We start from the raw sequence: 16,258 nt of genomic DNA, 5'->3' as shown, positions 1-16,258 counted from the left end.
GACATGGTCCCCCCAGCCCCAGTTGGTGGCCGATAATGCTGTCGTTTTCAACGTCAAAATCCATACAAAAGCCCAATCATTTGTTGTTTTCTGGTACTATTGCCAGAATGATCTGATGTGGCTTCCCGGGCATCAGGACAAATGCCATTTGGTAGGCATCTAGATCTAAGATATGCCACGTGCTGATGGTGGAAAGCCGCTGAGATGTCTGGGAAATTGAACTGAGCTTGAGTCGAATGGGATTAAGAAGCTCTAGCACTAAATAAAAACCGAGGACCTTATCTACTCCCTCCCTCAGGCTACCAGGCAAGGTTGCTGGGCTATTAGGTATTTGTCAATACGCAGGTACCGATGGGATCTAGACTGGACCTAGGTTTAGTTGTACGTCTAGTTCTAGCTCTAAGTCTGTCCGGTCCTCGTCGGATAGAGTTAGAGTATCGGAAACCTGGTCGTTACGTATCTCTGATCGATCCTAAATCAGGCAATCCGTCGGTATTTCCGTCGTACGAACGGAACAGAAAGCCTGTGGTGCTGACGTAGATAAGGCCGAGATCGTGTTGTGGGAGCAAAGCGTCCAGAGCTGTCAAGTCTTTCCTTTGCTCTACCTCTGGAGCTGCCAAAAAAAAAAAAAAAAAAAAAAAAAAAAAAAAAAAAAAAAAAGGGAAGTAATGTGGGGCGGGCAGCAGCACAAATTGAACTTGACGTCGCAGCTTACTCCAATTGGGACCTCAGCCCAGTCCAATTGACTTGATCTATTGAATTTCTCTGATGAATTTGGCAGCGTCTCGGCCAAGGTGGATGAATAATCACCATAGCCCGCCCGACAAACTGCCAACTTGCCCTGTCGTCTATCCCCATCAACATCATCGCCTACCTTTTTTTCCTGCATTCCAGGCCAGTCGCGAAATTGCGGCGACTCCGGGATCGGATATTTACCTAGGGAAGCACGAAGCACCGCTAAACACTTGGATTTCTTGCATCCGTGCTTGATGCTCACTGCTAGCAAAGCAGCCGAAAAGAAAAGATTTTTTTTTTTTAAATACTATCATTACTTTTATTAATATTACCTAATTCGTCCAGGGAACCGTGACAGCCCCGGAAGGAAGCCATGCTGCTGCAGTCAGTTCGTTAGACAGAAACGGTTCAGCCCTGTCTCCGTTTTCTCCTTCCCAAAACAAAAACAAAAGAAAACCCCTCCCTGTCCTGTCCTGTCCTGTATGGGCGGGCTCTGATGCATCCCCTCCCTTGGGCAGGATTAACCCAAAGTGTTAAGAGTCTGGTAGGCAAATAATCAATCGGTTTCAACTCGCGGGTAAGGTTACATTGGATGACATTTCGGTCTCCAGTTTACAAAGCCTAGGGGGCCTTGACCCCCCCTCCCCATGGCCAAGCTTTCGATTGTCTTTTATTTCTCCTTTTTCGCGGGGAAAGCTGAAGATTGCTTGCCAACCTTACCGATTATCTGGGAACGCGGCACGGAATGCAAGCCCGAGAGCCGTCAAGTCCCCCCTTTGTTGAGTACAAGGTGGGAAACTAACCAACCGAGGGTCGCATTCTCAAACACACTGCTTTTGTAATTATTGTAAACCCCATGAACAAACCAACCAAACGGAACAAGCTGTCAAGCCCAGGCTGGCGACGCAATGCAGCAAGGGCTCTCGGACAACGCTCGCGTATGCACGCCTATCTATCTCGCAAATGCTCTAATACCATCTGTGCATGCGGAGACCTCTCCCCGAGACGTTGCTCAGCGCTCAAAGCTGCATATGACCCAGACCTCCTCGTCAAAAAGCGGGGAGAGATGGAACTGACCGACCCATGGAGTGTGATTCTTCCCGCATGTTGGGGAAGAACCCTGCAAGACCTCAATGTCCCCCTGAAAGAAGACCCATGCGTGATGCCAAGATGTTGTGGCAAGCTTGATTTGCTGCATTCGCATGAAGACGGGATGAGACAGGGGGGAGAGTTCAACGGTGAAAAAAAAAAAAAAAAAAAAAAAAAAAAAAAAAAAAAAAACAGCTAAGCTATAAAACGAAGGTGAGCATCTGCGGCTGAGAGGTCTGAGACACGATATCTCGCTAAAGGATTCCGTTCTTGTATTGCAGAGTAGTATCGTTGAACAATTGGATATAATCATATATACCAAAGCCTGGAAGCACCATATCCTGGGCAAATCTGGGCCAACACTGCGTAATAAAGAGGACGTGTCCAAGGTCGTCGGGTCATGTCAGATTCATATCAAATTTACTTGGAAACACAGCCAGGACCCAGCAGAGTTGATTGACGTTGTTGATATGTTCGGACACTTGCTCTTGGATTGCCAAAAGTAACGAAATGGGCTCTCTACCTATATGGTATCAGTCAGCAGTGACTAGGCACCACCAAGCTTGCGATGACTGACACCCGGATAACGGCATTCATTCCGCGTAGCACTCGCAAGACTACTAATGGGACATGAAGTCAAAGAGCTGTAGTGACGCTCGTAGAATGTTTGTTTTGGCTGCCTTGCATGGCCGGGTTGCTCTTTGTATGCGACAGCAAGAGCTTATGCTTGTCTTCAGTGCATTGGATGACTTTTACAAAGGAAAAAGAAACAGGGATTATAGTAGATCCTCCCTTCCGATTCCTCTCCTTATGAAGGGAATTCATCCAGTGCCTGTGCCTAAACATGTTACCTGGAAACAACTGGGCCGTCTCATTGTATTCGAGGCTTTTCTGGTACTCATCAAGACTCTCCCTTTCCATGGCCCTGTGCGCATCAAAATGAAAATCTCTCCCATATCGCTCTCTTCCGCGAGCAGTCTTTTTGTCCTGTCCACACCCGTCAGACTCTTTCTCGCCGTTCTCGTGTTCATAGCATGCTCAGTCCACTGAAGCCCTTGACGAGATTCCAAAATCATCAATTTCACAGGTCCTAGTGTCCAAAAAACAAGAGAGAACAAAAATCTTCCCCAGATGGCTCGGTCAAACAAGCCGAACCGTTACCGGGCTCGCAAAGACACCGGTGACCACGCCAGGTCGCAACCGGGCACGCCACGGCCACGCGGACCACGTCCACTAGGTCGAGGCGCGGGATGTGACCGGGACACCGATAACACTGCCGAACATTCAAAAAACCAGATGCATCATCGGAACGGTGGAAGGGGAGGAAGAGGCGGAGGCGCCGGCGCCGGCAGGAAAGACAAGCGCGGCTCCCTACACCAGGGCAGCAGGAAGCCGCGCAGTAACAATAAGGATGCGGTGTCTCTTCAGTGCGGGATTTGCGGTGAATGTCGTTGCAGCCGGCTTATATGTTCTCCAAGGAAGGCGGCCATCGAAACTATCGAGAGTAACACCGCCATGACCTCTTCAGATGGCTTAGTGAGCAGCAGGCAGCCGCCAACGTCCTGCACAAACTGCGAGGCAATGCAGCTGCATAACCGGCAGCTGTATGAGTCCATGACTGACGTCATGGTCGACTGGGCGAGGGAGGTTGGGGTGGATATCGAGGGAGACAGGGACGCGACGGCGAGTGTGGACACCGAAGAGATGGAGTGGCAGCGGGAGCACGTCTTCATCATCCCCGCCGACCACCGCAAAGTGACCGACAATGAGCTGTTGGGTCTTGAGAATGCCCGGCTGGGGCTCGCAGCTGTCGGAGGGCTGGGGAGGGTAGGCGGTGGATATGATCAGTTGCTTGCTCAACCGTGGAGGCAGGTCGAAGCCTTGGCCAGACCGGCGCCGGCGCTTCAATACCATCCGATGGATATTGCCGACAATAGTTCAGTTCTTGACCAAGCAAGCCAATGGTTGATCCGACAAGGAATGATGTCGCCAATGTCTGAGCCCAGCGCGCTAGAACAGTTTGTCCATTGCCCCAGCCGCATACAGCCACCGCCCATGGACGCTATACCATTAACTCAGCCCCTGCCCTCTCCCATTTCTGTACCAAAAAGTTTTGTAAAACAGAGGTTCTGAGGGGTAGACATCCATCTACTCCTCGGGTTACTTCACTTGGGCGGTTTGCATTCGTGATGCTACTCAGGACTCTTGACTTGGTTGGTTGGTTGGACCGAACATCAAGGCTCGCAGTATCGGTGTCGCTTTGTCTTTTATGTCCTGTCGAATGCAATAGAACAAGACATGTTTCCCAAAATTAAGTACTTGCCACAGCGTTGTGAAATTCGCTGTGCCCTAGTTAGCATTAATAGATTATCAAGTCATCTCTACCTCATCCTGACCGCCTCCAGTATCAACAACCGGCCCTTTTTCATCCATCTTTGCCACCATCTCTGCCCTGACCCTCAGGTTTTCAGCAGAGCTCAGGGCCCTGGAAACCATACCCTCATGGCGTTCACGAACAAGTCTTCGCAGCGCGCTCACGAGGAACTCCGATAACGCGGCGTCAATGACCCAACTGTTTGGAATAAGCTCAAGGACTTCCAGCACATCGAACCATGCCCCGAACCGTTCGAGTAATGCCCCAGTCTGTTCCAGTCGGTCGCCGACATCCTCGAGGGCCAAAAACTCTCCCAGAACCGTGCGGAATAGGGCGCGTGTAGTGGCGACTGCTGCAGTTTGCGCAGCACTCTCTGCTTCCACCCTTTGCTTCTTTTTGTCCTCCGTCGAGCCCTCTATCCTAAGGTTTGATGCTGGCTTGTTGGAGTCGGGTAAAGGCCTCTGACGGAGGCAATAGAGCACGGCAGAATCGTAATCTCCGAGCTTGTGGATAAGCAACCGGAGCGCACTCTCGTGGCGACCTTCCCGGCCATCCAGTATGATAGTCTCTGGTACGAGCAAAACATCTCCTTGCGTGTCCAAAGTCTCTTGCGCTTCACCAGAATCTTGGCCTTGCTGCTGTTGTTTCCTCTGCCCGCGAGATATGCGCTCCCGTATTGCTCGGGCATCATACTCATGCGGGCCCTCCAGTAGTTGTAGTAAACGCAGCCGCGAATGCCAAGCCTCATCCCCTGGAGGTGCATTCTCAGTCAGGAACCGGCGGAATGTTGGCTTTGGAGCTTGTAGTGCCCGGTAAGCTTTATATATTGCTGCAACGTTGTCTCTGGCCTCTGATGAAATTTCAAGATCTGTCATCACCACATCCAAGTAGTGATTCACCAGCTCGCTGACGTAGGTGGTGTGCCCCTTGTCGAATACCAGGTGCTCTAGATAGTATTTGACAGCATCAGGCGCCTCCTCGCGAAGCAAGGACACAACATCTGCGGGGTGAAATTTGGGCGCTCTACCATGGTCGTCGGAAAAGACCTGAACCCCTAGTTTTGGATTGCGCGAGGCCAGCCACACGCCATACTCCCTGACGAGGCCTTGGTTGCTGACTTTCGACAGATAGTCTCTGACGCGCTGCTCGCCATTTTCAAACTCGCCTCCGTCGTCTCGCTCGCCCTCGATGATGCGTCGCCACGTAGCGAGCACTTCACTAGCCATTTTGCGGCTCTGGTAGAGTCGACTCAGAACATAAAGCCGATTGTAAGATTCCAGCAGATCAACAGCACGCTCGAAGCAGTCCACTCCACGATCTACTAACTCATTGACCTCGGCTCGCGTAGATGAAGACGGTCCACCTCGTGGTAAGCCGGGTGGAGATTCCTTGTCAAGTTCTAGAAGCACCTCCAGCAAAGAGGCATCCACCGTCCGTGAGACCTCCTGCTCGTCCCGGACGCTACCGAATCCTTTTCGTTTGCGACAGGCGGTGAGGAAGCGTCGAAGAAATTGAAGTATGCGGTGATCCAGGTTAGAAACGGCCTCTTGCCCGGCCTTATTGAAAGGATTTCCGGCCAGGTACCTCTCGACAGTGCCTTTGACACCGCCGAATACCCATATGCCTGTACGGCCCTGAACAATCTCATGCCGCAGGCCAGGAACCAGAGACAGGACAACTCTGGGATCCAAGCCAGAATCCAGCAAAACTTCTTCAAGCGCCCTGAGTTCTGGCTCGGAGAAGGGTGCTTCAGACGGCAAGTCAAGGAAGCTACAGAATAGGAGAATACCTGCTCGTTGCCTAATGTAGCTGAACGTTAGAAACTCCAGTTCTGTTCTGGCATCTCTACCGCGGAAAGAGTTTAGGATGGCGAAAAGCTGGCGACGATCCTTGGCTGCATTCGTCGAGGTGACATGGCTTTTGTCGCAGTCGAGTGGATTTGCCTCAATTCCCGCCTCGAGCTGCAACAAGAGAGGGTTTCTCAACGCCCACCAGATATGGTTGTCTTCCCATACTGCCAATCTCCCGACAACTTTGGCTAAACGAACAACTGAGCTTTCCTCCTCCGCGTTTCGTGCAGCCTCCCAGCCTTCTGGGAGCGGATCTTCGTCCGGAGAGTCAAGGTCACGCTCGAAGAGATCGCGCTCTTTTGAGACGCGCTCCATTGATGAAGCCGTCCGCGCGTCTAGACTCCGTAGAGACAGGGTCGACGCGTTGAGTGCGTTGCCCGCGAATGAAAATGGCAGAAAGCGCCTTTGACAGAGGCGGTCTACCACTTCATTCAGGATGGACTCCTCGCTGCCCAGGAGACTGCGAATGCCCAGGGGCTCAGGAGGAGCTGCATCCTCTGACTGCTCATTCTCCAAAGTGATTTCGTCCACATCGAGCCAGTATTTTTCAGGCTCATTCTCGCCAATATTCACGTCCCAGCGCTGTATCTCCAGGCCACGTCTGTAGCCACCTTTTGGAACCTCTTTAATCAGGGATGCCAACACATATCCTTCTTCTTCCAAACCTAATGAAGGTGTTGAGGTTGATAAATCTTGGGACCCTCCATCCACTACTATCTGGCTCGGGTAACTTTCAAACTCAAGCGTAGGCCGCGTCGGATCTCCATCAAGGTTCACGAACATGCCAATTCCTGGGTCTGATGGGCCTGTGCCTGTTACTAACAGAAATTCCTCCGGTGTTGGCGATACTATCAGCGGCCTGAGGAGGACAGGTGCTGGCTCGGGAGCTGTGGGCCGTATAGGGGGCAAGGGTTTGTCTGTTTCTGGTGGCGGCGGCGGGGGCTTTGACAATGCGTCAGCTTCTGGCGCCGGACTTCTAGATGGACTTGGTCCGCCAGGACTCTTCGAGTCAGTCAATTCCGCGTCGGCGCCAGCAGCCGAGCCTTGGCCTTCCGAAGCGCCAGTACCAAAGGTCCCGAGACTTGTACTTCTGCTGTGACCCGCGGCTCTATCAGTCGAAAGATGGCTGGGTCGAGCAGTCGCGGACGATGCGCTTCTAGTGAGGCCGCCACCACTGTTAACATCGGGAGCCGCAGCAATGCTCTGTACATGCCCAATGTCGCTAGGGCTTTGCGAAGTATCGAGGGACGAAATGCTCATCAACGGGATTTTGAGCTGTCTATCGACGTCCACAAGCGCATATGTCCTCGAATCGGCCACACAGGCAATGCTATCTCTGCGAACGGACAGGGTGCTGCCCGCAAAATCGATTTTCCTGCTCCCGCGTACATGCTCTTCGCCGACATTGACGACCTGTATGCGTCTATTGAGGGATAGCAGCACCGAAACGGTGCCGCCAGTATTGCCTGCTGCGGCAGCCTCCTGGTTGAGGTCAACGCCGCCGATCCAATTACATCCCTTGACGCTAATCTCGTTGAATACTGGGCTCAGCTCAGGAAGAGAGTAGAAGGTAACAGTTGAGTTACAAAGTACGCATGCCTTTCCAACCCTGGGAAGTAGCAGGATTTGCTGCACGCCAGGTTGGGCACCAGATGATGCTGACTCGACGAAGAAAGGCTGCAGGCGTGATGCAAGAATAAACGTCGAGGTGCTGTTCTTGTCTGTGGGATCTGGAGGTATCTGGACGAAATGGAGCAGCTCCGAGGCAGAGGTGCCTATGTACAGGTTGCTTTCTAAGGAGCAAATAGTCCAGTCAGAGATGGTGGCCAGACCATTGATACAAAATTGAGAAAAGCTCAGCGCATACCCCAGTAGTCAACGCAGTTTATTCTGATACGCTCCTCACCACCATCGGCCGACAATGGCACATCATGGAGAAGGCTTCGGAGGACAAAAGGGCCAGCTTCGAGTGGGGGTTTAGTGAGGGTCGCCCCCTCTCCCAGTATTTTCGCAGCCATGTCGCATATATATCGTAATCATGATCATGGGGGTATCATATCGTATCAAAAAGCCAATTAAAATAACAAAACAAGGCTTCCAAATGGAACAGGAGTTGGCTGGTATTCACAAGGCAGCAGCACAAATTGGATGCGAGCAGTGTTGGATGACGAAAATCAGGCCAATCCAAGGCTGCAAGGAACATTGAAGTCAAAGCCGCGATCCAGTACTACCGATTGCTTGTGACGTTCGTGACGGACCCACATCAGCCTCCCCTTTTTCGGCCGTCCAGCCAATCATTAGGTAGCCGCGCTGGGGAACCCCTGCAGCTACCGGCCGCTTTGCTAGAGTGAGACCGCGTGTCATTCAGGCCGACGCAGCTCGAAAACGAAACATTCACAAACAAATGCACAATGTCTGACGGTTCTGTCTATTGAGCAGCGCTCTTAAAATCCGTTTAGAACAGCGTGGTGACTCGATCCGACCCTTTGATCTTACATTTCTCTTTAATTATCCCGTTTCAAAGGGATTAAGTGCTCTGAATGGGTGTCACTTTCCGGAGTTCTTACTTTTGTGCCAGCATTTGATACCTAGCCAGTGATAGACCAACCACTACATCATGGCCGAAGCGGTCCCTTCCACCCCCCGAACCTCTGCGGGCGGGACGGAGAACGCAAACAAGTTTCAGCATGCCATATCCGCCTGGAGGAGTAAGTTGTTGTCTACCGGGGCTTCGGAGGTTGAACAGCGAGGAAGTTGTTACTGACAGACCATACATCCTTGTAGCTGTCGACCTCACCAATCTGGTCTCTGGGCTGGACAACACAGCATCCGAGATTGTCACCTACCAGCGCGACTCGGTTGTTCAACGCAAAGACCTGGCACAAAAGACGAAGGATTTCAGGAAACTGGACGATGCCAGCAAGTTGACTGAGATCAAGGGCTTGCTCAAAGGTGAGGCTCGACTAACATAGAACCATGCTGCTCAAATTCATTTCCATCACTGCCTATGACCATTCGGCTAATTTTTTTTGGGGGGAATTCCACAAACAGCATACCAAACCTTTATTGACCTTCTTACGAATCATTCCAAATCGATCAATTCGTCCTTCATACAGGCATATAATGCCCTTTCCGAGGCCCCCGATCCATACCCGCTACTGGAGGCCGCCGTAGACTCAATGCTCCTGACCGAGGATACGCTTCCCAAGTTGACCGAGGAGAACCAACACCTGCAAAAGACAGTCACTCAGCTGACGTCGCAGCTCGATGATGCCGAATCTCGCCTGCAGACGGAGCGAGCCGCCCGCAAGGAACTGGAGGATAACCTCGAATCCAGGGTGAAAGAGGTAGAGACCACATGGATCGCAGTTGTGGACGAAAAGAAGGATAACTGGGCTGCCAAGGAAAAGGCCTTGGAGGAGAAATTGGAGAACCAAGAACGGTTACTGAGTGGCATTCGGGCCACAGAGGAGGTCAATGAGCGACTTGGCAAGTCTACGAGTGATGCAGATGAGTCTCAGAGATCATACGTCATGGGCGCTGAGCTTGAGATGGTCAACTCTGAACTGGAACGCACAAGTGCTCGCCTGGCCGAGGTTGAGGCCCGCAACGAGCAGCTACGTCTCGAGCTTGCGGAACAGGCCAAGAAGTCGCAAAGCAGCAACCAGCTTCAGAGCCAACAACTCGAAGACGACCCGGCATACATGCGCATGCGCTCCGAGAACTCGTCGTTGATGCGCAAGCTGGACGCTTCGCGAGTCGAAAAGGAGTCGCTCAAGCGCGACCTTGATACACGCATGCGCGGACTCGAGCGTGAAGTGGCTTTGCTGCGGGAGGAGCGGGAGAATTTGCGTGCCAAGGTGCAGAAGTGGAGCGACTACGAAGACATCAAGCAGGAACTCGAGGTGCTGAAGAGCATTGAGTTCGCCATGGGTGACGAAGAGGATGTTCAAGGTGGCCAGGACAATGACGCCGGTGCTGATGCTTCCGCCACCGGCAAGGGCAAGGGTGATACACTCGAGCAGCTCTTGTTGGCCAGAAACAAGAAGCTCGGTGATGAGCTTACCATTCTGAGAGTTTCGCACCAAGATCTCCAGACGCGACTCTCAGATCTACAGGAGGAACTCTCAAGGACGAATGCGGAGCTTGAAAAGTCACAGAGCTTGAACGAAAAGCTTGAGAATGACCTCTCGACGCTCCAGGCTGAGGGGGCTAATGTTTTCCCATCAGGTGCATCGGTGGCTGGGACTTATGTGAACCGATATGCGCCTTCTGTGGCTGGCAGTCGAAGGCCTGGAACCGGGGGCGGAAGGACAAGCCCTACATCCTCAATCATCAGTGGCTTCGCAGCCGGTGGGGGTGGCTTAGGCAGTGAGCGTGAGCCGATGGGTGGCGGGTCTGGTATCTTGCCAATGATCACTGCTCAGCGCGACAGGTTCAAGAAGCGAAATGCACAGCTCGAACAGGAGCTATCCGAGACGCACCGCAACGTCTCACAGCTAAGGCAGGAGATTGCTGCACTGCAAAAGGACAACTTGAAGCTGTACGAAAAATCGCGATACGTGCAAAGCTACAACCGAGGCGGCATGCACACCACGGCGGCAGCCGGGGCCTCGCCCTTGATGGGCGGCGCTGTGAGCTCGTCATCCTCAGCCTTCTCGGCCAACCCGAACCCGTCGACAATATCCATCGGTGGCGGCGGCAGCAATGGACCCATAGCTCTGGATCAATACCGAAAAGCATACGAGTCCAACTTGAGCCCATTTGCAGCGTTCAGAGGCCGAGAGTCGGCGCGCGCCTACAAGCGCATGTCACTTCCTGAGCGGGTCGTATATTCGATCACGCGCATGGTGCTCGCCAGCCGCACCAGTCGAAACCTCTTTGCGGCGTACTGTGTGGCGCTGCATTTGCTGGTCTTCATGTCACTCTATTGGCTCGGCACTGTAGATGTCGAGAGCCATGCCAGCAACCTTGGCAGTGCGGCAGCTGCCGATTTCAAGGGGACATGATGTTCCTCGAATGTCAATATTGTGTCATTTACGTTGTATATCTTTGTAATATTGAGCCAGTCAAGCTCTTTGTATGTGGTTGCTTTGGCTGCCACTTTGGGTTCATGCCGCATTTGTCTTCGTTCTTTGTAGCGTTTGATGAGATGCCGCAGACACGGGCATTTCGCATTGGTGTTGGACTACTTGTGTACCAGATGTTTTGTCTTTTAAATGTGAACATACTTGGTGTTCATGAGCATGCGCAGGCAAATATTTTATTTCAGACCAAAGTAGATTATGTCGTCCTACCAGTGTAGAGTGGCACTGACTTTCTCTGCCGTACGGACTCTTGTGCTACCTCTTGGTTAAAATATTACCAGTTATTCATTGGCTTCTGCGAGCTACCATCATCACCGTCAAGAACAACGCGAAGCCTCAACGCTGCCGACAATGTGTATGGACATGTTCCAAGAACTCACTCATTTGGATCAGCCCAAGTTAATTACATGACCTACCAGGACAAACTTGATCGTTTGGGTTGTGATGTGGTTCGATATTGGGAGTCACATGTAAATCACCTGATTGGGGACAGGGGGCGATCGCAGGGACCCTAACCCGCTCGCTCTAACCTCAAAACTGTACCCATCAAAGCCCGTTTAAGATGGTCTTTTATTAACAAGTTGAATTAAATATCGACCCTGTGCCAGCTTGGTTTTATTTTATTTTGTTTTATTTTCAAGAAAATAGAAACAAAACAAAGCTCTCCCCAAAGTAGGGAGCGCAAAGAAAAGTGAGATGGCCCTCCGTCAGAAGCTCGCCGTCGTAACTGGCGGCGGCTCCGGAATCGGCAGAGCGATCGCGCACCGCTTCGCCCTCGAAGGCGCCACATGCGTCCTGGTCGGGCGCGATCCCATGAAGTTGCGGGATGCCGTCGTAAACCTCCTTCCCCCGGTCAAGCCGTGGGAGGGTTCGCCACCCGGGCCCCTCGATGGCAGAAGCGCCGTGTTCTTTGCGCCCAAGACGAACCACTACGCGTTTGCGGGCGATGTACAGGATACCCAGTTTTGGAATCATCTGCGCCGTGAATTTGTTAGTCGTGTCTTTTTTTTTTTTTTCTTTTTTTTTTTTTTTTCTCGTATATACCTTCGGAATCTGAGACAAGCTTCTCTGGTTTATGCCCAGGTTTGTCGCAACATATGTACTAGCTCGCTTCTAGCTAAAGATGATACGGGAGAAAGACCAAAAAAAAAGAAAAAGAAAAAAAAAAGAGAGCAACAAGGGAAGAACAAATAAAGAGAACAACCTCCTAACTATACTTCTCCTTTAAACATATAGAAAAAACTTGATATCTTGGTAAACGCGGCAGGCGTGGCACAGAACAGTCTCCTCGTCAGGACCAAGGTCACGGACATTAGCGACATCATCAACACGAACCTGGTCGGCACCACTCTCGGGTGCAGAGAGGCCTCTAGCATGATGATCCGTCAAATGGCCAACAGGAAGCCCGCCGACAGGTTTGAGGAGGCTGGCTGCATCATCAACGTCTCCAGCGTCCTCGCAAACAAGAAGGGAGCCGGCGCTGCAGTATATGCCGCTTCCAAAGCTGGCGTCTTGGGTCAGTCATGCAGCCATCTCCTTTCAAGTTATTGAAGTTTTTTTTTTTTTTTCAGCTGACGTGATTCCACTCATGAACATCAGGTCTCACAAGATCTTTGGCCGTAGAGCTTGGAGGGTGCAACATCCGTGTCAACGCCCTGGTGCCGGGCTATATAAACACGCCAATGACTAATAGTGAGTTTGGTTTATTTTTCATCTTTCGTGTCAGTTCTTGGCTCTGTCCTATGATGTCGCCTTTTATTCGGTTTCTTTTCTCATCGGCCAATCTCTCCTTGCCCCTTCGGGTCCATATAACCCAAGCAACCCTGGATAAACTGTATATCGAAGGAAGCATTCGTCCTAGCAATCCTTCCCAAGAACTCATCTTATATGAGTCGGGAAAACACAAGGAAAAGAAGAGCAAAATGACAGGCTATGATCCGCAGGAGAGAATCCTGAAGCCGGAGACATCTGCTCAAGTGGAAAATCAGTTCAAAGAAAGCGTGCCGGCTTGTCTCCTTTCACCCCTCTCCAAACGCCAGCAAGTATTTACACAAAGCTAATTTTACATGTCGCGAATACAAGGCAAAAGCTCAAAGCTGGGTCAAACCGTCATTGACTCAATACCCCTCGGCCGAATGGGCTCAACCAAGGAAGTAGCCGATGCCGCTCTCTTCCTGGCCACCAACTCGTACGCTCATGGCTGCATTCTCAATCTTGATGGAGGATTGAGCGCAGTTTGAGATGTGCGTGCATCTAGCCAGAGAGGTCCAGGTCGAAAGCTGTATGATAGACTTGTACGATAACAGACTGTTCGCTACAAAAGCTCTCAATCCTCGTCGTCTGAAATGACAAAGGCACCACCTTCATCTGTGACTACGACGACGTCATCGGTTCCACCATTTATCTTGGCCTTCTTCGGCTCTCTTCCGTTGGCAGCTTCATCAGCTTCGCCGCCTTCGCGAGGCCGCTTGGGGTTTTGCTGCGTCTTCTCGGTGTCGTCCCCCAAAGTCAGGTCTGTGCCGTTGGATACGACGACGGCCCCATTAGAGGTAGGCCGCTGAGATGGTTTCTTGGCGGGTTTCTTGGGGATTTCCAGCTTTTTATCAGGATGTGATGCTTGAATGGCACTGGAGTTGTCATCGGCGGTTTTTCTAAAAAAAGAAAAGCGAAATGTTAGACCGGGGCCCATGACCAACTTTGTTTCTAGCAGCAGAAATATACGTACGATGCTTCAATAAGCATAACCACGTTCACCAGCCCATCATCGTCGTCATCCATGACCGTGACAAAACTGTCGGCCGAGACGCCTGTGGATAGACATGTTAGCTTTTTTGGACCTGATTTGGGAGGCCATGTGCGTCAACTACTTACCAAGCTCAGTCAGCATTTTTGGCAAGTTTTCTGTCTCTTCGACATCATAAAGCATTTTCAAGTCCTTGCCGTCTTGAACATGGACCGAGAAATCCTTTTCGCCAAAGCCGAGGCCTTGCTTCACAAACCCGACAAGGTCATCGAGAGTGGCGCGTGATAAATCAGCTATCACGCTCACTTGGAACACGCTGCAGACAGGGCAGTCTGGGTTTGGCTTTCTTGGGCGATCGATGCCGATCCGACCCGTTTCTCTGAAAGGAGTCAAAAACGCCTAAAGGGAACACCAGTCAATCACCGTTCATTGAGTACCACAGTAGAATACACCTTACCTCTTTGGCAGCTTCATACTGGCCCTTGAGTACCTTGAACGCCTCTAGGACACACAACCCAGCCACGATAGCATTGGTTGTAGCGATAGCAGGAATAATGTTGCCGGCCATTTGTTTTATGTCAAAGAGAGATTTGCCCTCAATTCCAAATATGTGGGACCTAATGTTTGCGCTCGACGCGACAAAATCAAGCGTGTCCTGGTCATCCTTATCAAATTCAATGATGGGCTCTGGGCTTTCGGGCGTTTTGTTGTTCCTCAGCTCGAGAATCCGCTTGCTCAGCCTACCGAGGCTGTCAATGAAAACGCTAAAGTTCTCCTCCAGTGACCATAGTCTTTGAGAATCCTTAAGTATAGCATCTGTCCTGTTAAGGTCTCCAGCAGATTTTGTTTTCAACGTCTCAAAGTCGAGTGGAGTGGGTGGCTTCCTGTCCTTCCACATGTCCGTCATTGAGCGCAGCCTCTCGACGTCTGCTTTGAAGACCTTGTCGAAGAGCATCTGGGGAAACTTGTCTGTCCCGATGGAATCACGGATCGCTCTCAGCGCAAGAGCCTCTCGCTTCAGTTCGGCGACCTCTTCAGCGTTGTTTTGGTCTGCGCTGTGATCAAATGCGGACTCGTCCTCTGAGGTTCCGAAAATCTCATTCAAAAGATAGCTTTTGCCCCACACAATGCAGTGAATCGGCTGGCTGGGCGTGCTGCGAATGGTGCACACAGGGAACGATTTTGGCGGATCTTTGGGTTCGCAGTCGTAGCATGCGGTGACGCCCTTCTTGGTAACCTGCACCTGGCCATTGAATCCAGTAGTTCCGCTGTCGATAAGCGGCACATCGGCGGCCAGACACATTCGGTTCACATGTCTGCGCGCATCTAGGTTGTCCAGCGCATTGAACACCACAGCGAAAGACCTGAACCACTGGACGTTGAACTGTGGGCTCTTGATATTGGCCTCGTGCGCTTCGATCTTCACGTTCGGATTGAACTTCTGCGCAGCCTCCTTTGCTACCTTTGCCTTGCTCTTCTTGATGTGTTCATGTCGAAACAAGAACTGTCGATTCAGGTTGCTGAGGTCTATCGTGTCGAGGTCTACGGCGTGAATCTCGCCAAACCCGGCCAAAGCAAGATTCTTCAACAACTCGCAGCCAATGCCACCTGCTCCGACCATCAAGACACGCGCCTTGATTAACAGAAACATAGGTTAGCCCTTGCTTGAGCCCTTGCAAGGTTGATGCGATGTCGTGAGGTGAGAGCAAGGTGGCCATCGAGGGGGAGGATCTGAAGTAACAGGAATCTCACCTGCTTAACACGGGCATTGGTCTCACGACCAAGCGCCTGGCCGTTGAAGGTGTCGCGTGTCCTCGGAACCGGCTGTACAACCTGTCTTTGGCTGACAGGCTGCGCGGGCTGCACCGGTTGCGCTGGAGGAGCGGGTTGCGGCGCGGCATTATTGGCTGTCGGCGGCGGGTTGTGTATGGGCAACGGCGACTCGGGATTTGTCGCCATGTCGAAAATTGTATGCGCTCGAGCTCAGGGTTCAAGTCGATCTGTGAATGCAAATTCAAGTGCGGCGAGTTTGCTGGGGACAGGTCAGGATGTGAGAAATCGCATGGGTGAAGGCACGTCTAGCCCAGGTACTTTACGCGCGCAACAGAACTAAAGCAGGCAGCCGAGTCAGATGCGCGCTGAGAGTTTGCAAGATTGAAAAATGCAAAGAGTGAAAGTTAGGTCCGCATCGGAGGGTGTCAATTGATCTGCTCGAGAGGCGATGAAAGCCGAAGTGCAAGAAAAGTGAGACGGGGAAAATAAGAACTGTAGATGGGATTAAAGAGCTTCCTCGAACAAAGCAAGCTAACAGCTGCGAACAGGTCGAATCGAATCGCTAGTTCAAGGTTGCGGCCGTCGCGAGTCGCGAATCGGGTAGGAG

General features: G+C 51.6%; 5 protein-coding genes across 5 annotated transcripts; 3 read left to right on the top strand and 2 right to left on the bottom strand.

Moving 5' to 3' along the window:
* Positions 1-2,955: 2,955 nt before the first annotated feature.
* On the top strand, positions 2,956-3,964 carry PpBr36_07230 (uncharacterized protein; the record flags this gene model as incomplete). The annotated part of the gene is made up of 2 exons (XM_029894368.1): positions 2,956-3,842; positions 3,949-3,964. The coding sequence occupies 2 exons, from the start codon at positions 2,956-2,958 to the stop codon at positions 3,962-3,964; spliced, it is 903 nt and encodes a 300-aa protein (XP_029747992.1).
* A 230-nt stretch (positions 3,965-4,194) lies between these two features.
* PpBr36_07229 (uncharacterized protein) lies at positions 4,195-8,066 on the bottom strand (the record flags this gene model as incomplete). Its single annotated transcript, XM_029894367.1, has 2 exons — positions 4,195-7,841; positions 7,916-8,066. The coding sequence occupies 2 exons, from the start codon at positions 8,064-8,066 to the stop codon at positions 4,195-4,197; spliced, it is 3,798 nt and encodes a 1,265-aa protein (XP_029748265.1).
* Positions 8,067-8,665: 599 nt separating this feature from the next.
* Positions 8,666-11,057, top strand: PpBr36_07228 (uncharacterized protein; the record flags this gene model as incomplete). The annotated part of the gene is made up of 3 exons (XM_029894366.1): positions 8,666-8,756; positions 8,833-9,000; positions 9,100-11,057. The coding sequence occupies 3 exons, from the start codon at positions 8,666-8,668 to the stop codon at positions 11,055-11,057; spliced, it is 2,217 nt and encodes a 738-aa protein (XP_029748266.1).
* A 774-nt stretch (positions 11,058-11,831) lies between these two features.
* Positions 11,832-13,375, top strand: PpBr36_07227 (uncharacterized protein; the record flags this gene model as incomplete). The annotated part of the gene is made up of 4 exons (XM_029894365.1): positions 11,832-12,125; positions 12,372-12,651; positions 12,735-12,827; positions 13,218-13,375. The coding sequence occupies 4 exons, from the start codon at positions 11,832-11,834 to the stop codon at positions 13,373-13,375; spliced, it is 825 nt and encodes a 274-aa protein (XP_029748256.1).
* PpBr36_07226 (uncharacterized protein) lies at positions 13,277-15,837 on the bottom strand (the record flags this gene model as incomplete). The annotated part of the gene is made up of 6 exons (XM_029894364.1): positions 13,277-13,414; positions 13,486-13,786; positions 13,861-13,942; positions 14,007-14,277; positions 14,336-15,511; positions 15,631-15,837. 6 exons carry the CDS (start codon positions 15,835-15,837, stop codon positions 13,277-13,279), a joined length of 2,175 nt encoding a protein of 724 aa, XP_029748258.1.
* Positions 15,838-16,258: the final 421 nt, after the last annotated feature.

Source organism: Pyricularia pennisetigena, chromosome 1 (genome assembly GCF_004337985.1).
Source record: "Pyricularia pennisetigena strain Br36 chromosome 1, whole genome shotgun sequence".
NCBI classification, from domain to species: domain Eukaryota; kingdom Fungi; phylum Ascomycota; class Sordariomycetes; order Magnaporthales; family Pyriculariaceae; genus Pyricularia; species Pyricularia pennisetigena.
Note: the sequence above shows the minus strand (reverse complement) of the source record. Positions and strands in the feature narration are given on the sequence as shown.